This window comes from Haliotis cracherodii, unplaced genomic scaffold (assembly GCF_022045235.1).
Source record: "Haliotis cracherodii isolate W230 unplaced genomic scaffold, xgHalCrac1.p SCAF_1, whole genome shotgun sequence".
In the NCBI taxonomy this organism is placed as follows: Eukaryota; Metazoa; Mollusca; class Gastropoda; order Lepetellida; family Haliotidae; genus Haliotis; species Haliotis cracherodii.
Genome location: NW_027266264.1, coordinates 18,953,607 through 18,975,475, shown reverse-complemented (window position 1 = coordinate 18,975,475; position 21,869 = coordinate 18,953,607). Strand labels below are relative to the sequence as shown.

Here is a 21,869-nt window from a genome sequence, read left to right as displayed (position 1 = left end):
GGAAAGATACCAAGGATGCCTTCAGGCATTTCTTCTGTCCAGCATCAGCCAATAGTTCTTGTAAATAGTTTTGCGATCTCCACTATTTCTAGCGTCAAAGGACGGGATGGAGGGAAGGTTGAATGATGTTACACACGGGCTGATAAAAGAAAAAGCGAATTCCTTAAGTTTCTGGAAACGATCGTGGACAATGACATCAACGTCACAATCCGAAACGTTCACTCTATCCTCAGCACCAATAAAATTAGGGGGTTAGTCAAACGAATGTCTTTCACGGGTAACATCTACACTTGCATAATCAGTCAATTTCTCTTCAATGGCTTCGCCAATCGTTGCATCACCTTCCCGCGCCAGAGCATTGGCTCCATCATGAATCACATCATGAAACGTCCTGCAGTATGGCATCCTAATTCCCACCCAAGTAATGGAACAAACTTCGAATGGCTTCGTGTTGCATTTCATCAATAATCAGTATAATAGTGAACTTGGACAACAACCCAAGAGAGAAACAAATGTACGTGTAAGCGACCTGTCACGATTACCTTGGTTTTGATAAATAGAGAATACTACACTCATTCTCGTTAGATACCATTTTTACGAAACGGTACGTGTGACGTACGGATTTAGTATCTTATCACCTGTATCTTCACCACGTGGGTAATAAACTATAGAAACTGACAGAATTTGGAAGAACTCATTATATGAAGTTGATTAGACCTCAAGGAAAGAGTTTGATGAATTTGTTGCGAGTTCATGATAACTTTCATTAGGAACAATGACACTTCAAATTTAAAAAACATATTTATTCATGACAAGGGCTAGTCATCATTAATCACAATTACACCATAGTCGTAAAATCTGACATGTTTAAGTTTTGATTTCACAGAATCCATGCGACACAGTGCGTTACTTCCAAAAGAGGGTACGACTGGATTAGGGGGTCCCACTCTATGATATGGCTGATTGAGTGTTACCGTGGAATGCGTGGAATCCCATTGATTCTCTCAGTAACAGTTTCTGGCCCGGATCGACGATTTAAAAAAATGTATGTGATATGTGAACATTGCTAAGTGCTGCGTTAAATAACATTTACTTACTCGCCAAAAAAGAGATTCTTGATGCTTCCTCGTCATGACATTTTCGCTACGAGGTGGGCCGAGAAGTCTGACTATTACTGCAACCTTGTGTATACCCCCTTCGTCGGATGGGTGCTTGGACGGAGAATCCTGTAACAAAGGTACTGGGAACTGCATGAGTGGATGTGACGAAGGGTGGACTGGGCCCAGATGTGATGAAGGTAATTACAGGTGGTGACAGGTCAGCTGAAGTAAGATTCATTTAGAGATGTATCAAAGCTCACCATATCTGGCAACGTTGGGAAACATTATGAAATTAATTCATGTTGAATTTGTTTGTTTCAGAATGTTCTCCTGGGTATTTTGGTTATAATTGTAACTCCACCTGCAAGTATTGCAGATCAGAGCGTTGTGATGCTTCAAAGGGATACTGCCTCAATGGATGTCTCCCCGGCTGGAAGGGGATACATTGTACAGCAGGTAATTAAGAGTCGTGATGAGCTGCACAAAGGACTATCACTGGACAGGCACAATATACAGCAGGTAAGAACTCAGGTGATGAGCAACAAGATGGCCTATCACTGGACAGGCACAATATACAGCAAGTAAGAACTCACGTGATGAGCAACAAGATGGAGTATCACTGGACAGGCACACAACAAGTAAGAACTCAGGTGATGAACAACAAGATGGACTATCACTGGACAGGCACAATATACAGCAAGTAAGAACTCAGGTGATGAACAACAAGATGGACTATCATTGGACAGGCACAATATACAGCAGGTAAGAACTCAGGTGATGAGCAACAAGATGGAGTATCACTGGACAGGCACAATATACAGCAAGTAAGAACTCACGTGATGAGCAACAAGATGGACTATCACTGGACAGGCACAATATACAGCAGGTAAGAACTCAGGTGATGAGCAACAAGATGGACTATCACTGGACGGGCACAATATACAGCAGGTAAGAACTCAGGTGATGAGCAACAAGATGGAGTATCACTGGACAGGCACACAACAAGTAAGAACTCAGGTGATGAACAACAAGATGGAGTATCACTGGACAGGCACAATATACAGCAAGTAAGAACTCCTATCACTGGACAGGCACAATATACAGCAAGTAAGAACTCAGGTGATGAACAACAAGATGGACTATCACTGGACGGGCACAATATACAGCAGGTAAGAACTCAGATGATGAGCAACAGGATGGAGTATCACTGGACAGGCACAATATACAGCAAGTAAGAACTCAGGTGATGAGCAACAAGATGGAGTATCACTGGACGGGCACAATATACAGCAGGTAAGAACTCAGGTGATGAGCAACAAGATGGACTATCACTGGACAGGCACAATATACAGCAAGTAAGAACTCGGGTGATGAACAACAAGATGGAGTATCACTGGACAGGCACACAACAAGTAAGAACTCAGGTGATGAACAACAAGATGGACTATCACTGGACAGGCACAATATACAGCAGGTAAGAACTCAGATGATGAGCAACAGGATGGAGTATCACTGGACAGGCACAATATACAGCAAGTAAGAACTCAGGTGATGAGCAACAAGATGGACTATCACTGGACAGGCACAATATACAGCAAGTAAGAACTCGGGTGATGAACAACAAGATGGAGTATCACTGGACAGGCACACAACAAGTAAGAACTCAGGTGATGAACAACAAGATGGACTATCACTGGACAGGCACAATATACAGCAAGTAAGAACTCAGATGACGAGCAACAGGATGGAGTATCACTGGACAGGCACAATATACAGCAAGTAAGAACTCAGGTGATGAGCAACAAGATGGAGTATCACTGGACGGGCACAATATACAGCAGGTAAGAACTCAGGTGATGAGCAACAAGATGGACTATCACTGGACAGGCACAATATACAGCAAGTAAGAACTCAGGTGATGAACAACAAGATGGAGTATCACTGGACAGGCACACAACAAGTAAGAACTCAGGTGATGAACAACAAGATGGACTATCACTGGACAGGCACAATATACAGCAAGTAAGAACTCAGGTGATGAACAACAAGATGGAGTATCACTGGACAGGCACACAACAAGTAAGAACTCAGGTGATGAACAACAAGATGGACTATCACTGGACAGGCACAATATACAGCAAGTAAGAACTCAGGTGATGAACAACAAGATGGACTATCACTGGACAGGCACAATATACAGCAAGTAAGAACTCAGGTGATGAGCAACAAGATGGGGTATCACTGGACAGGCACAATATACAGCAGGTAAGAACTCAGGTGATGAGCAACAAGATGGAGTATCACTGGACAGGCACAACATACAGCAAGTAAGAACTCAGGTAAGGAACAGGACAACGGCGTATCGATGGACGAGCATGCATAGTGCAACAGTAAGATAATCAATTGTCCCTTTACGACTGTTACCAACGTTTACGCGAGGTTAGAATCGAAATCTCAATTCCGTAAAATAGTAGATGTGTGAAACTTGGGAAACAGATGGCATTCACAATGAACATGAAGGATCGTAATGCTCGTCTCTATTTAACAGCATGTCCAGAGGGTATGTATGGTGATGGGTGCCTCTCGGTGTGTGGCAAGTGCGGGCACAACACCTCATGTGACCCCGTGACTGGACAGTGTAGTGCTGGCTGTCTACCAGGCTGGATGGGGGAGACGTGTGTTGAAGGTTAGTAAAGAAATTGTAAAGAATATCATTTATACATATATATATATATACTTTTGACTATTTTTCATGGTGAAGTATTTGACATGGGTGCTTATTTGTCGTTATGGTCTGCTTTTGCTCGCCCGACACATCTTCTCCAGGAATACAGGGCTGATGAAACTGGACTGTTTTTTGTTAATATGGTTGTTGTTAAATGCCGGACACAATAATATTACAGTTATATGACGGCGGCCTGTAAATAATCGAGTCAATAGTGATTGACATGGATCGAACTATTCTACCGCGGATCTTCGCGGGTCAACCAGACAGTACAATGCATGCTACCTATGCAAACTGAAACATGATGTGTATTCACATGTAGCTTCATATATAACTATAAGCGATAACAACAAAGTCGTAATGACTAAAAGCAGTTTCAAATGTGTTTAAGCATACAACATTTGTCTGTGTATTAAAATTTATTATTATTATATCTTTCAAATAAAAGCGAAAAAACCCTTTCAAGAAATCTCTGCCAAAACAAAGTCGACTGCTTGATTCCAACTTTAGCATGAGCATGTGTTTAAGATACGTCAATGTGGTATATTCTTTGCTTATTTCAGAAATATATTAAGTTTATTTTTACTTTATGTTTAACATTCAGGATGCCCTGTAGGCAGGTATGGCGATGGCTGCACATCGACCTGCCACAAATGCCAATCTGGACAGTGTGACGCGGCTGACGGTACCTGTCGGCTGCAGGCTAAGATCATCAGTGAAAGAGGTAAAGGAGCAATATTAATTAAACAGCTGGTAAAGTCTTGACAGGTGTACATAAGATGTCATTGGTCGATCCGATTACTTGGGAAGACAATCTGCCAATCCTGACGTTTGTAGTGTGTCATATTATAATATTACGAATCTCACTTGTCTTTGTTCTGTGTTTCAGGAACATCTGTGGTGGTGTTCCTGCTGACTGGAGCTTGTGTTCTGATCTTGCTGTTACTTCTCATAACTTTAGGAATTGCTTGTATGTTTCGGAGGTAAGTTTTACAGTTGTGATTTAGTTGACATTTTCTATCATAACATTGACATAAATTATATCGTGAACTGTTCCCCGCTACAAAAAGACGGAAACATGTAATTTGTAAAGCACTGAATCGACCGCGCACTACCAGTAATATTGATACTTGGATTGTCCTGAAAGTATGACCTGTTCTGTCGTCACTTTTTCACGAACCTCTTCCATACATTGCGTGGGGCCGTGCCTTCTACAACATATCATTCCTTTTCAACGGTTTGCATCAGTTATGTACTATACACCTACATGAATATATTACATCTGGTTCTCTAGACGCCTGCGCAGACTTTCCATGATACCTGAAAACCGAACAGGTAGAGACAATTGTAACCTCTTTGCGCATGAGAGATATAGTGGAGATTCCTCGTCAAGAAGCAATCCTGAAGAATTCGTGACGTTCAACCCTCTGTACGCCGCCGACTTGGATGTTGTGTCTCCAGCTGCCACAAGTCTCGGCAGTAACGGAAACCAACAAAGCCTCCTCGACACTGATGTCCCTACCAACTCCGCTGTTGTTGTGCCCGACAAGGGCACAAGACGGGAATCGGGTGGCATCTCTGATGATTTAGCTGCTCCACTGCTTATAAATACCGAATGAAGTAACACTTTCGATTGTTGGTTTTCGATCTTGCACGGATGCTTCGTATCATAAAACGCAATGATGAAAACGCAGTGGTTCTTCTTTTACATAAGAAATCATATGTTATCACTTGGCTAATTTAGTCTTGGGTATTTTATTCTCATAAGAAACAATTAACTAATATTTTAAAGTAAAACATGTCTACGTTGTTACGTGTTAAACAGTCACGGATATTGACAGTTGTTTTGGACGTTACTTGTTTCTTCGTAATAACCTCTTTTATTATGCACTTCGGTTTGAAAGATTGATTTTTCTGAAGTTGAGAAAAGTGATATTTTCATTGCAGTGAACATAACACGCGATATTTCACTGCAGTTATTTCCACATTAGGAAGACAGAACAATAACAACTGGTCAGTTATGCAGTTAATATCGCTTTTTGCCGTTTGTTTTTCTCTTGAATAAATTTCGCATTTAACTCGTCAATCGAGTTAGTTTCTGAAAGGGCCATATTTGTTACTTGACCAGCGTGTTTTCCTTGGCTTCCAACAGCGATCTCGTAGGTTTCAAGAATATTTTTATTTGAAGTTGATTTAGTATACCATCATATCCAAACGTATTTTAGCGACCTCAAATATTTTTTATTACTTTTGTTTGTATTTGATAAGATTTTGCAAATTCGGAACTACCTTTTTAGTCGCAATTATAAGGGGTGACGAAACGTCCCTGCGTGTTCAGTAGGGAGAATTTACGTTTAAAGGTTTTACATGTGTTATTAAAAAAATTTCCGGTAGACAACCAACAAAAAGTACACAATAATGTGTCTCGTAAAATACCATGTTTCACAGGACACATGAAATATGTCATTATAAGGTACCATGTTTCGCGAAAATGTTTACCTAGTTTTATATTGTTATCTTGTACGTATGACCTGCATGATATTAAAGAGAGTGTTGTCCAAGGAGTCGTTATTTTAGGAATGTGAAAGATACGCGATACATGATTACCAATGTCCCTTATATTTGTATCTTATAGTATTATCGTCTTATATTATTTTATAGGTCTTCGAAAGACATTGCTATTTCCTTTCTTTCACCTATCAGTGCTTAATACCCCCGGCCTCCCGTTTGCCCATTGTCCATTGCCTATTACCTATCGATGATAACTTAAGTGCTGGCTTCCATACTATCAGCGTTATAACTGTAAAGTGTAGGCTTCCATTGTGTATTGCTAATCACCTGTCAGCGCCAATCATCTGTTGACTTCCCTTGTTAGTCTCCACCTCTTGTTCGTTTCCATCCCTTGTTAGTTTCCACCCCTTGTTAGTCTCCACCCCTTGTTAGTTTCCACCCCTTGTTAGTCTCCACCCCTTGTTAGTTTCCACCCCTTGTTAGTCTCCACCCCTTGTTAGTTTCCACCCCTTGTTAGTCTCCACCCCTTGTTAGTTTCCACCCCTTGTTAGTCTCCACCCCTTGTTAGTTTCCACCCCTTGTTAGTTTCCACCCCTTGTTAGTTTCCACCCCTTGTTAGTCTCCACCCCTTGTTAGTCTCCACCCCTTGTTAGTCTCCACCCCTTGTTAGTTTCCACCCCTTATTAGTTTCCACCCCTTGTTAGTCTCCACCCCTTATTAGTTTCCACCCCTTGTTAGTTTCCACCCCTTGTTAGTCTCCACCCCTTGTTAGTTTCCACCCCTTGTTAGTCTCCACCCCTTGTTAGTTTCCACCCCTTGTTAGTCTCCACCCCTTATTAGTTTCCACCCCTTGTTAGTTTCCACCCCTTGTTAGTTTCCACCCCTTGTTAGTCTCCACCCCTTGTTAGTCTCCACCCCTTGTTAGTTTCCACCCCTTGTTAGTCTCCACCCCTTATTAGTTTCCACCACTTATTAGTTTCCACCCCTTGTTAGTCTTCACCCCTTATTAGTTTCCACCCCTTGTTAGTTTCCACCCCTTGTTAGTCTCCACCCCTTGTTAGTTTCCACCCCTTGTTAGTCTCCACCCCTTGTTAGTTTCCACCCCTTGTTAGTCTCCACCCCTTGTTAGTCTCCACCCCTTGTTAGTTTCCACCCCTTGTTAGTTTCCACCCCTTGTTAGTCTCCACCTCTTGTTAGTCTCCACCCCTTGTTCGTTTCCATCCCTTGTTAGTTTCCACCCCTTGTTAGTCTCCACCCCTTGTTAGTCTCCACCCCTTGTTAGTCTCCACCCCTTGTTAGTTTCCACCCCTTGTTAGTTTCCACATTTTGTTATCTTATTAATTTTGTTGTCCTTACATGTACATATATATGTTCTCTGCCTCATGGCATTCATTCACCTGATGAAGGAGTAAGCATGTACTCCGAAACGTTGTGTTCCCCATAATAAATAAGTTGACATCCATTAATTATCTTCCTTATTAATTTATAATTCACAGTTTGTTTTATTTCGTCTGTATCCATTATTTGTGTTGTTGTACCATAAATATTACTATATTCAAATAGTTGATTCATGGCAAATGCTTTATAGATCGAGGACCAGAAAGTATTCCTCTTGGCTTAAACAGGTAAAATGCGTTTTTAATACTCTTTTAGCATGAGCAAATCTTGGTCTATTTTAATCATGTAAGCCACTGCACCTCATTCAACATTTCAATCGATGTAGGGGGAAACAGGATAATTTCATATCAATGTTATAATAACGTATTGTTTTAATTTGCCCTTTCAAGTGAACGAAACAAAAGCGAAGCCCTTTCATGATATCCACAGTAGCTGATGTTTGTGATAAGCTATATCGCCATTGTATACCAATGTGTTAAATGTGGTGTCATCGATCTTGTTTGTGAAAGTTTCAACACATATTGGAAAATAACAACAAATCATCTCATGATCGTCGACCCCAGTATCAAGCAAGCTCACCAAGTAACGACTTGCAAATGGAATAAAAATAATTCGGTACTTGTTTTATTACCATCTTGGCTAAAACTCCAGTTAAGTGACCCATTTATCAACAACTAAATCGTTAACAGCTGATCGAAAACAAACATCTGTAGTTCATTCCAGAAAAGGATCAGCTAATCCGCTGGATTAGTATGTGTCTTTGTGCCACTAGTGCTACACTTCTGATCCATGCTGAGATGGAAAACAGATAAATCTATTTGGTAAATTGTCACCAGAATGAGTCGTTGAAGTCGTACTCTGTCGAATCAAGCCTCGAGCACAAGTGGGTTGCGGCTCAGAAACCTGTATCATGCACTATATTCACTTGTCAATGATATGTACACATACTGCTGCAATGCGGTTCTGAACTGACTTTTATTACACTCTGACCACAGACATTTGTACATAATTTATTTACATACGCTTTTACAGTAAAAGTAATTAATACACCTTTAGTTCAAAACATTGCTTTGTATGCTGGCACATTTGAAACTTTTCGCAAGACTCATTTTGTTTTGCAGAAGGAAAAATCTCGGCATGTGAACCAGCCATCCACAGCGGCAACAAATTCTCGTTAAATCTCGGACCACGCTAATTTGAAAACAGGTTGTAGTCAAAACTAATATATGTCGGACGTACGCATAACTAAAACTTGGAGAGCACTTTCTGATATCCCCTCGTTGAGAGTGCACTTTATACATGCTAGTATTTGAAGTAAAACTATTATTCTGGATTCGAAGTAAAAGGATTGTTCTTTGGGGTTTTGAAATTCATTTTTGTCGATAGGTACGTTTGACTCGAGATTACACAAGCAATTGTATGTGTGATTGACCGCCAATAAAATCTTGTCCAGCAACAATTACAACTAGTTATCAGTCAATGGATTATTAACAAAGGCCTTGTTGGGCTTTGATGCAAACTGTAAAGGTTCTTGAAGCAGTTAAATGAAAACAAACATTCAAAGCAAATTATTGTTTGTTATATTTTCAAAACTTTACAAACATCCCCGTTAGAGAAGGAAATAGACGAATGGCGACTGTTTTGGAATAAAGTGTAAGGTTCTGATTTCATGTTAAATATTGTTTAAACATTTAAACCTAAAATTCAAACGATTCAGTATATTAAATTCATAGCTTAAAGGAATCTTCAAATTCTTGTGAAAATCATATTATTCGTCTATCACATACCAAATATAGCAGACATAACGCATAGACAGGTGTGGTAGACGGGGTTTTACACTCATTGCTTCAAACTACTTACCTCGAATGTGATTGGCCTGTAAGATACATACGACCAGAAGCTGAGTTATCATTCACTTTAAGATATTTGTGCCAGTGTGGCAGATTCAAATCGATCCCTTAAAAATTTACTCTGGCATTCACTCCCCAGTACTAGGCCCAAAACGTTCTCTCAAGGCTCAGATCACTCCCCGACGGGCGCAAATCATTCCCAACATTTTTACAGTATTTTACTTCTGGTCAGTTTTGGCATACAGTTCTAAAGCTTTCAGTTGTCCGTCTGATCTTCCTACCGAAAAGGTTAATAGCTGATTGTTCTATTGACGACATGCATTAATGTTATTTGTGTACTGAAGGTAGGTGTGCATGAAATGATCTCATTAGATGTTTGTTAAACGAACATGTGACATCAATCGCCCTTTACAATTGTGAAAAGATATTCTATCTACACTTAAAAGTGTCAGATTTCTCAAATAGTAAGGTGATAATTCAATTTGATTCCACTTGAGATTTTTTCAAATCATAATAATCATATCAGGGTTTTGTCAAACTTCCACATATACAATTGTGTATACCTGATCCTTCTTTTTGAGAAAATAGCTTTTGATTTGGATTTCATAACGCTAGAAATCAGAGGCTATTATTTAAGAACTAAGCGACGAGTGGGGCGCAGAGGTTTATTCTCCCAGCAGTGTTTTATTGTACGTTAAACTAACTCCCAATCGTCGTATATTTCTTATATGAGATATCAAAATTTTGTACAGCCTTTTCAAGGATGTCAATAAATTGTACAAGCTTAAAAAAACCGTATCCATTTTTCCGTATCAAAATAATGACGACTGCCCGAATGCAATCCGACCTCGGCAATGTCGGACAACTTCATTTTGTGTACATGGGTATAAGTTTGGTATTCTCACAATTTTCACGTCGAATATCGGCACCTTTTCTCCCTTTACCGATTGGCTCACTTTTTAATGCGTTTTTCGTCCACAACGTTCATCTGCGCTGTCCAGCTACTCTTCTGGGAAACGACTCAATAGACACTATCCTCTTCAAAATAACGTTGTCCTATTTACGACGTCATCAAGTTGCGGGCGCATTTTCGAAGCTCCAGAAATGACGTCATGATAAAACTATTTTTTATCGTGAAATAAACCACCCTTCATTCTTCATTGTTCTTTGCGATTTATGGCGTTGCTAATTTCTATAACTGAACACTGTATGATCTGTTCGTAACATAAACAGCAACACACTTGGTGTTTTCCCATTTCCAGGTACCGCCTACAGTTTCAATCTTCTGCTGAAACCCCGTTTCACTTATTTCCAACATTTCTTACTGTTACATATGTCGTCTGTCAAAAGTATTCATGTTTCAAATAAAAAAATCCAAATACAGACAGTTCCTTAATAATACGAGGAACAATGTTTAAGGGAACCCCTGTAATTTTAGCAGTTAGAATGAAATCAATCTCATTAAAATCAGATCTTAGTTTTCGTTACCGCTAAACAAAGATCTGAGGACATCCCATCACAGAACGACCTTTCGCGTACTTTGATCGATCAAAGAAATGACTGACAAGACATCGACATTAGCCAATCAGAAGGCAGCTTTTTCGAGCTTTAAGACACTAGTTTCAAACTGGCGACTACGCTTCAAAACATATTTTGACGTATTCTCGATTAAAGATTTTAAAATGGTTAAAAAAGAACATTCTGGAATGGCTTACTGAAGGCCTAGATAGTATGGATATGATCATAAAACCCGTAACTGTCGTTCGGAATACCCTCTGTTAAATATTTCGAGGTTGCATGATTTGAAAACACATTCCGTCTGTCACTTTCATGATCTTGTAAGCGACGCTCTGATTGGATGGATGAAAGGTCGTTCTGACGTGATCCGTAATGGGATGTCCTCAGATCTTTGAACAGTTGCTCGCAATAGGTATGATTAAAGCTGACCAATCACAGAATGCAGTTGTCAGACACTTTGGTGAGTATAAAAGTGTGATATCCCGACTGAGGGAACGATATCGACAAACGGGTGGGTTACATCGCTAGACATTGCTGCGTTTAAATAGTACATACATACTAGGATCTCACTGCAAATAATATAGAGACTACTGAGTTTATGAGCGAATACCGTTAAATGTCGCAGTCAGCAATATTCCAGATATATCATAGCGACCTGTAGATGCTGCCTGCTGATATGTTATACTTTTTTTGATTTTGGCAAGACTTTTAACTTAAGCTTCAGACATACTGATGATCTGATATCGTTCAAAAGATGTCAAATAGCCAGTTCCCTTCGACCGGATAACCTACCCGAGCTTGAAGTAAAAGAGACCAGAGAAACCGTCTCATCTATTTCATATTTTGGTAAACCCGTGAAGATCAGGGGAAGAATAGGTCTTCAGCAACTCATGCTTGCCGTAAAAGGCGACTATGCTTGTCGTAAGAGGCGACTTGACTGGATGGTCAGGCTCGCTGACTTGGTTGATGTATGTCATCGTATCCCAATTGCGTGGATCGATGCTCATGATCACTGGAGTGTCTGGTCCAGACGCGATCGCCGTCATATAGCTGGAATATTGCTGAATGCAGTGTTAAACAAGAAACAAAGAATCATATATATGCCCTCGGGTCGAAGAGTGCAAATTACTTCACGTGTCAGAGTATTCTGACTGTGTATACTGTGAAGTATGTAGATGCAAAGTGTTGATATAATATAATTATTTATTTGATATTTTGTTTTTGTATGGACACGCGATCTTTTTCTAAAAAATTAATAAGCCCAAATATTGTTATAAAATGGGCCTCTTGCACCGATGTAGTTTTAGTATAAAGATCTTTTTCAAGCATTTTCATGGACAATATATTTTTAAAATCCCATATAGATAAAAACAATTTCTGAGAATTTTTTTATTTTTATATATACTAGTCAAAGTGTTCAAAGATCACCGCTTTAAAAGGTAACATGTAAATTGTGTGCATCTGTTGAAATAGCCAAAGACAATATTGCGTGAAAACATGTACAATGAACAAAAGTCCCTTGCTATGTCACCAAATACCAACAAACAACATGTGACCAATAATCAGTCAAATCACCGTCAAAATCAGAGTATCTGACCAAAATTGAAACGCCAAATGATAAAAAACAGTAGCGCGTGTTTGTGATCCACCGTCGTCTCATGCTCCCAATAAGTGTCTGGATGCTTGCCAAGGGAAGACTGTTCCACTCTTCAGTAAGAGCACTGCCTTGTTCCTGTAGAGTTGTCGGAAGGACAAGGCGTCTTGGGAGGGGGATCTGCAGTTCGTTCAACATGTGTTCGATAGGGTTGAGGTCTGGTGACCGTCTGGCTACCCCATGCGGTCAGTTGTCTCCTGCTCTCAGTAGGCACCAACGACTCTGACACGATGAGGTCGTGCGTTGTCGACCATGAGGATGAAGTCAGGTCCGATTGCTCGTACCAGCGTACGGTATCGCGTACTCATCCAGAATGTCGCCCCTTTAGCACACACCTGTCATCGTGCGCCGCTGCAGGACATGGAGATCACCCCAAATCATGATTGAGTCCCCTCCATAGCGGTCGTGGTCGGCTACGTTGAAATTCTAATCCTTCACTTTGTTTACCCCACCCTCGGGCTCGACGATCTGAGAAGTCTAGACAATATATTGATTCATTAGTGAAAAGTATGGGAGTCCAGTCCTGGTCTGTCCAAATGACGTGCCTGTCTGTGATGCCGGGTCAGGGGATGTCTCATGGAAAGGTTAACTCACTGTCTGAGAAGAAGCGTTTATGCCACTGGCGTTCCGCAGGTCATTTGGTGGCAGTCAAGAAGTGATGACGTCTTGTGCCTAATTCTTCGGTCCTCAATTGATGTCTTTGACGCCGAGGGGGAATGCGAACATCCACTTGTTGCAATCCTCACTAGCAACATTTTTTGTACTCTATGTTAATGATGTGCAACAATTCTGTCAAGATACATCCAAACAAGGTTTTCCCAGCACCCCGTGAACATCATGCCCATAACAGCATGCTGAGTTGCGTCCCTTGGGCACGCCAGAAACCTATGATTGTGGATTCGAATCCCAGTTCGCCCTGATAATGTTTCTAGGTTTGTCAGCACCATACCCGTGCTCGTGGGTTTCATCGTAGTTGTAAACGTCTGAGGCCTGCATCACTTCGGGCTTTCCTCCCACATTAAGCTGACACGCCGTGATATAACTGTAATACTGTTAAAAGCGGAGTTAAACCCAACTCACTCACTCACTCACTAAATGCCCAGTAAATGTACAGTCACCGATTTGATAGTCAGTTCCAAATCTTCTTCACAATATGTATGTTCAAATTTAAACACATTTCCAAAAGAGTTTTTATCCAAAGCTATTTAGTAATTTATCACATGAATATCTTTCCATCTCAAATTGTGTAAAAAAGCCTACTGAGTAAATATTACTTTCAACATGGTGAATAACATCGTTCTCCACATAGTCCCGCGTCACGCCGATTCTATTGTTCATGTACAATGGACCCGTGAAGACCCGGGGTAGAATAGGTCTTCAGCAACCCATTCTTGTCGTAAAGGGCAACTAAAGGGGTCGGGTGGTCAGACGCGCTGACTTGTTTGATGCATGTCATCGTATCCCAAATGCGTGGATCGATGCTCATGATGTCGACCACGGATTGTCTGGTCCAGACTCGATTATTTACAGACCGCCGTCATATAACTGGAATATTGTTAAGTGCGGTGTTAAACGACAAACAAATAAACAAACAAATCCAAGTACAGTGATAGAAACAGCTGGGTACTCTTCCAGTGTACTCAATAACAAATACAGCAAAATCTCTAACCCATTTTGTCTATCTTTGTTGTCACACCAGGTCGATGTCTCCGGCTGGATATATGTAAACACACATAAAGAAGATCTACTAAAACCAAACATACTTTTATCCAACAGAATAGTAATAGCATGTTCTCTGTACCGAACATCAATTACATGATATCTTACCAGTGAATATTTTATCAAACGTGTACCTCCCGAATACCTACCGAACTTGAACCTATTTGTGGCTTATAATTTTCTACTGACCATGTTTCATATAAAGCAACAATGTCATGTTCAGGTACAAAAGAAATAAAGGCAATGTCGGACAGTTTGTTGGTTAAATCTTCTATATTCCTTGCAATGTAAGATATGTATTTGCATAACCTTCGACCTTGACGGCAGCACCCGCTCCAACAGTTGACGATGTTCCACTTGAGTCTGCGACTGGAGCCGACAACTGATGCTCATCACCTTCCAGAGAAGTAGCTGGCTTGTCCTCCATAACGAGCCTGCCATTCTTATAATAGCCCCTCTTAAGCTTGTCCTCGGGTCTGAGCAAAGTCAGTTTCTCACGCTGCCGCTTATTACAAATAATTGCAAGAGACCGAGCAAAAACAATAAAAGCAATAAAACAATTAAAAAAACGTGAAAATAGCAAAAGGTATCCTATATTTACAATCAACCTTTGTTTATAAGAATATTTTACATTTAGGGGCGATATGTACGATATTAACCCTTAATGTAAAAAAATATTTTTTACATTAAGGGTTGCGGGTTGTTACTCTTAATGTATTTGCTTTTTTACATTAAGTATTAACACGTAACCCTTAATGTAAAAAATTTTTTTTTACATTAAGAGTAATTTTTACATTAAGGGTTGTAACAAGGCACCTATTACCATTGCTGAAGGCCAATACTAACCCGGAGCTTCACGGTTCTGACCACGTAATACGTCAGATAACCTGTCCACCTAAAATTGCCTGGGACACCAGTCTAGAATGCATTCTGGAGGGGAGGGAACATTCCCTCAAACAAAATATGGATAATTTTCTCTAAAATATATTAACCTGATTTGAGGACTCACTTAGAACTTGAAGTGACCGACTCTCCTCTGCCTCTTACAGAATGTAAAAATAACAATCAATGGTACACAAACATTTTATCTGAACTTCTATACATTGCTTTTGAGGTTATAAACTATTAACACAATTCCTTCGTATTCATTCCTTCGCCTGCTTTTCAGGTTACTTTCGACATGTCGATGGATTATGAGGACTCTCTTTCCTTTTCTTTGATTATGCGCCTCTTTTCGTGGAATCGGGGGCACGAGTGGCCCAGTCGTCTAAGGCGCCGCGATTCGCTGTGCAGAGTTGCGTCCCTTGGGAACGCCAGAAACCTATGATTGTGGGTTCGAATCCCGGTTCGCCCCAATTATGTTTCTAGGTTTGTCAGCATCATACCCGTGCTCGTGGGTTTCACCGAAGTGGTAAACGTCTGAGACCTGCATCACTTCGGGCTTTCCTCCCACATTAAGCTGACACGTCGCGATATAACTGGGATACTGTTAAAAGCGGCGTTAAATCCAACTCACTCACTCACTCACTTTTCGTGGAATCGAAAAACACGAGTTTCATTTTATGAACCACACGTAAAATACTCAGAATAGTCCGATTGTTCATCCCCAGTGAGATTGCTTAGCTTCGATAGGGCCGCTCATCCAGTTCTCCACTGCCAACTTGAATGTGGACTGTTATGTGCTTAATTAGATAGTGCAATACATGAAAGACGTTGTAAAATTATGTTGTTGCGCAACAACGAACGCCATGCTACGCGAGTTTATACAATTTGTGACTACATATTACATGCGTCTCTGATAGCTCTGATAGCATTAGCGTCAATGTATCTTCGCCTCTACTTGCATTGTATCTGCTTAGCCACATGTATCTGGTATGTTGGAGAGTTTGAGTTTGAATTGCTAGATAGGTGCTTGTTATCCGCCCCCTGTTTCCATAATGGCTGCATCACGTTCAGGGACATGTAGTAGTCATCAGTAGATACGGAAGAAAGAGTTTCGAAAAGTAGGTGACTCTTTCAAAGAAGCAGAAAAACGCTTCTTATTTACGTAAGCAGATCGCCACGAAAATACTGGCAAAACGATTTTGAAAAAGGTTTTCTAGTTTGAAATCGAAGAAACAATGTCACGGTGGATGAACTGAAAACATTTCACTCTTGAAGCAGTGAGAGGAAAATACAATCCCAGGAGTGTTATTATTGATGGTGTTGGCGGCGATGGAGGTTGTTATGGTGATGTTGGGATAGTGTCGGTTTTGTGTGTGGCGTCGGTAGTTGTTATGGTGATGTTTGTAGTGGTAGTGGTTGTGGTGGTGTTGACGGTGGATGTAATGATGTTGTTATTTGCTGTAGAGGTGATAGTGGTTGTAGGATGTTGGTGATGGGGATGGGGGTGGGGATGGACGCTGTCGGGGCTGCTATCGCATATATGAAGTATGGGTAACATGTTTGTTGCCTGTCACTGTTTATCTCATTAATTGGACATTGAAGTATTTTATGTTTTGAAACATGCATATTGCTTTGTAACGAAAGCGTCAAAAAAGTGTCACACTGCCCCGAAGTATTGCATTTAGAATGTATGAAAATCCAGGATACGTAGAGTGTTTCTGTATTTTTATACAAATATACTGTGGTATTGTTTCACGAACTTTCACCAATATCTATATATATACCCACGATGGGTGGCCTAACTGCGATGGACTGCGGTCATAGTGATAGTTGCTAACTTCTCTCATCAGTCACACGTTCAGTTCCTCTCCTATCTTATACATATAGGTAACCCGATTGGATATAAACAGCTGTTGAAACGTCAACTCCGGTGACTATACAGTGTCGAGTTTATGTCGAAACAGATTCCTTTTGGACAAATAGCGGTGAAAATAACATGATTGGATCTCTGAAAATCAGTGATAACACCAGGCATTTACGAAATGGGTAAGCATGACCTGTATCAGCCGCCTTTCAAACAATTTGCATATATATGTAAGTGTTTGTTTGTTGCCAGACGTCACAGTGCAGTACTGCCATTCGAGGGCAACTTGTCAAAATCGAATCTTGACAATCTGTTGATGGATCAGACAATCCCTTGATACGTTAGCGCTTTTACTGATTGTGTTGAAAATAAAAACGACACGTTATGTTTTCATGTTTGTTTGTTGTTTAACGCAGCACTCTGCAATATTCCAGCTATGTGACGGCCTGTCTGCACCAGACAATCCAGTGATTGACATCATGAGCATCAATTGAGATACGATGACATGCATCAACCGATTCAGCGAGTCTGACCACCCAATCCCGTCAGTCGCCTCTTACAACAAGCATAGTCGCTCAAGTGAGTACACTTTTGTATGATTGAAACCTTATACAGAATAAACTGTCTGTCTATCATGTCTGTCTGATTAAGTGGTGACAGAGGCCTAGCACAGAGGGATGTTGTCAGAATAATCTGAACCGCAGACACGTCAAATGTACAGATGCAGGTGTAAATAAAAGCGACAAAACCCTTTCCATATTCACAACAAATCTTTGCCAAAAGCAGAGTCGATTTTACGATTCTGACTTTCCAACTGTGATGATACCAAGTGTTCGCGAAAAGGTGAGCGTATCCTACCCCACTGATGGCACCCGTCACAAACACACGCAACGACAAGTCATTGTCACCTGATAAAACAGAGGGGAAAATATAATCCAAGTCAATATAGGGAATTGCATCGAAGGTCATAGTTGTCACTGATGCGTCACATTTGGAAGCATCCTCCACATGTCTACCATAAAACCTTTGGAAAGCTTTAGAAAGGCCTTGAATGCCTTCATCAATCAAATTCTGAGCAAGAGTTGCATGACGTTCTTTGAAATCTTGGTGGAAAGAGCGTGCTCGATTGTATCTCAAAAGTGAAATGTAGACACCAAAGGCTGGTGCTGCAGGAATATTGCTCGAGATAAAGGTCATGTTGACTATTGGAAAGTTGAAGTCATCCATTTTGTCACATTCTTGTGGAGAGTGTTTTGTCGCTCTGATTTTGTATGCATAGATCTAAATATGAAACAGATGAAGCGGTCTCACTGGTCTCCTTTATTTCTAGTTCAGGTGGGTAAATCAGTGGAAGGGAATTGGACATTTGATGGTTATTGGCAGATATCAGATCCTTGATGTACCTGAATCTTATTATAAGTTAAACTTCTTGGCCAAACTAACTTGTTTTGACTTTGCCAATCCACGCAGAAAGTCTGATTATACGCATAAGGAAACAGATCAGCAAGAAGGGGAGCGCAATTGGTGCCCATGGTTATGCCTACTTCTTGCCTTAATGTCTTAATTGCCACAGTGCGTTCCCTCCACATTAAACCCCGGTCCATGAAACGTTATAATAATACTATTATTTCCTCGATGTGAGGATAACAATACCCAGCCGAAATGAACGCGTATGACACGTATGTGTGAACCGTATGGAATTAATTACATTTCTAAGCTTACAAGCTAAAGAGGTATGGCGAAAGGGTAATTTTCTGTCTGGTACTAAATACGTCTTCCCCTTATTACCCCGCGAGACAAATTGGGCACAGAGTCCCCCCAAAATACCTATCAACTCTACGCCAATTCAATATTGAAGCCTGTTCGTTAGACGACCGACAGGCAATGGTGGTGACAAATACACCTCATTTTCCACTTTATTAGGTGAGAGGCGATAGGAATAACTTGAGGCAATGTCTACATGTTTCCAATACAGTCTGTGCTTGAAACGCAGCTGGTAAATAATTGCGAATTTATGCAAATACAGTTGTCACATGAGCTGAAATAGAACAGAAGTGAATCGTGATGGTTGTCGTGAGAAAATATATCGAAGTGCAAGAGAGGCGTAATAAAAACAAAAAAACACCAGATTTTGTTTCCAGTTTTGTTAATAAAACTGAATGTTTCCACTGTATAAATAAAATGCATGTATAACAAAATTGATTCTATCTCGTGGACATTGTTAGAAAATTGAGGTCAGTGATTATTCTCTTGCAGTTTACGTAATGAAGTTCTCCTAGATGTTATCACTAGGACAGGTGACATGTCATAATGGGGTTCTCCTAGATGTTATCACTAGGACAGGTGAAATGTCATAATGGGGTTCTCCTAGATGTTATCACTAGGACAGGTGACATGTCATAATGGGGTTCTCCTAGATGTTATCACTAGGACAGGTGAAATGTCATAATGGGGTTCTCCTAGATGTTATCACTAGGACAGGTGACATGTCATAATGAAGTTCTCCTAGATGTTATCACTAGGACAGGTGACATCATGTCATAATGAAGTTCTCCTAGATGTTATCACTAGGACAGGTGACATGTCATAATGGGGTTCTCCTAGATGTTATCACTAGGACAGTTGACATGTCATAATGGGGTTTTACACGTGTCTCATACATTCCTGTAGTTTTCACTCAGCTTTACGCAGTGTGTAAAATTAACACAAACACATGATTGTTAAACCATTTTATTTCAATTAAGTTAATAAAAACGACAAGACCCTTTCCAAATTTATAAGATATATGTGCTAAAAACATTCTCCATTAAGCCATTCTCGTAAAATACAAGGAAAGGTTTTAATGTGTTTAGTATAAAACTTATACTCACTTGTGGGGTTAATAGATTCATTTCATTAGCATAAATCATATGAGGCTTACACATCGTGACACATAGAATTTTTCGTCTGGATATGTTACATCAAAATAGCATGATGAGTTTGTTGATCAGTGGAATCTATGTCATGTGCGACAAACGGAAATATCGATAAGCATATTCTGAGAGACGGTTCTATCATCTTCTGTCATCTTCCTGGGTCGATCCTTGTTCCGTGATTGACCTTAATCCGGGTCTTGGGGCTATTGGTGGCTTCATCACAAAGAACAGTCACAGAGACTAACATTTTAACGTGTGGGCAGGCGGTGTACATTCTCCATCACCATTTCTGAACTACCAGATTCATTCCAACTGGTGTACAGTGTATAGTGTACAAATGTCGGGTCCAGTGAGCAAATAAAAACGGTCTATAGTCCACGTTTCATGCATAGATAAATTTGTTTTCAGAACCTTCATGGCTAAATATGAAAGGTCCAAGTATTAAATGAGAAAAAAAATGCTAAAGGTCACACCGAAACCGTATAAAATCCGGACACCAGAAATGGCGCCAAGGATGTATTCAAGTATATGTTTTAACGATCAACGGAGGTATTGTCTGTGGATGACCATACGTGTTTCAGTGGATCAGCTCGTCGGAGCTCCTACTCCGTAATGTCTGATGACTCTTTACGTGGCTACGGGTTTACCATGTTGGCTTCTTGTTCCACAATGTCTGCTGTGTGATGGACCCTTTAAGTAGCCTGAACGATTACTTGGAATGGCTTTCGACACTAATCTCCGCCTGTCTGCAAATGGCAGCAGCGTGTCAGCATCAGTGATCAATAGGGTACGCTTGATTGATTCATATAGAATACTTGGGTTATAAGTGAGAAGTCCGATACTGCTTTTGTTGCTGTTGCTAAGTGAATTTATTCTCGTGCACAATGGTGCCATATCGTCATGATGTAGCATGGCCGACTGGGTCAGATTCACACAAGCCGGAACTTCACACTAGAGACGGGAGGGTTGACTTGCTGGCCGCACAGGTGTTTCAAAGTTATCACAGATGCACTTAAGTTACCCCCTCTTCTCAATGTTAAGAATGAGTTAGTATCTGGAGGAGTCGTTACTTCTGTTCTTCTGTTTATTTAGCCCAAGAAATATGATGCTCAAGAGCTATTCACATAAGTTCTGTTTACCATTCCAGTTCGTTTTGATCGAAATATATATATTGTTTTAAATCATACATTTGACATTTGGTCTTCTCAGCAAACAATGAGCCATCAGTGAATGAGGACATCAGTCAATTCCGATATCACTCATATCTGTTATACCATGTTATATTCTGAGAGGAGCCTGGGATTATTAAGAATAATTTATTTATTCCAGAAAAAATAGGGAGAAATAATTTGTTCTCAGGTTTTACCTAAAACAGTAAAATAATGACTGGACCTGTCTTGAACAAAAATAAAAAATTTGGGGCCTACTTTCACCGAAAAGGTTTTGAAGCATACATTGTTTCTAACCCGCCTCGTAGACTAGCAAATGGTTAATACAGACCCCAAAAGAGTTGTTACGTGTAAAAGAATTCAGTGTGAAACCGAAAAACAACAAAGAAATCGTATACAATCAACAAATGTATTACATGATTAACTAGTTTACAAATCAATACAAATTACACAATAAAGTGGCAGTAGAAAATTTAATAGCAATACAAGTAAAATGGCAATAGAACATATGAGAGCAGTGGTGATAATATTCATATAGCAGCTTCCAAAATAGGCCTTGGC

General features: G+C 40.3%; 1 protein-coding gene across 5 annotated transcripts in view; it reads left to right on the top strand.

The window, feature by feature from the left end:
- The window catches only part of LOC139474026 (cell death abnormality protein 1-like), a 52,811-nt gene extending 46,110 nt beyond the window's left edge, over positions 1–6,701 (top strand). For 4 of the 5 annotated variants that reach the window (XM_071256904.1, XM_071256884.1, XM_071256891.1 and 1 more), the window contains one exon: positions 887–966. In XM_071256904.1, the coding sequence (XP_071113005.1) occupies positions 887–954 (68 nt within the window). In that variant the 3' untranslated portion in view covers positions 955–966. Of the gene's footprint in view, positions 1–886; positions 967–1,204; positions 1,298–1,421; positions 1,557–3,648; positions 3,787–4,429; positions 4,550–4,714; positions 4,809–5,119 lie in introns of those variants that run through there. The other variant, XM_071256912.1, reaches the window with a different exon arrangement.
- The last annotated feature ends 15,168 nt before the right edge of the window (positions 6,702–21,869 follow it).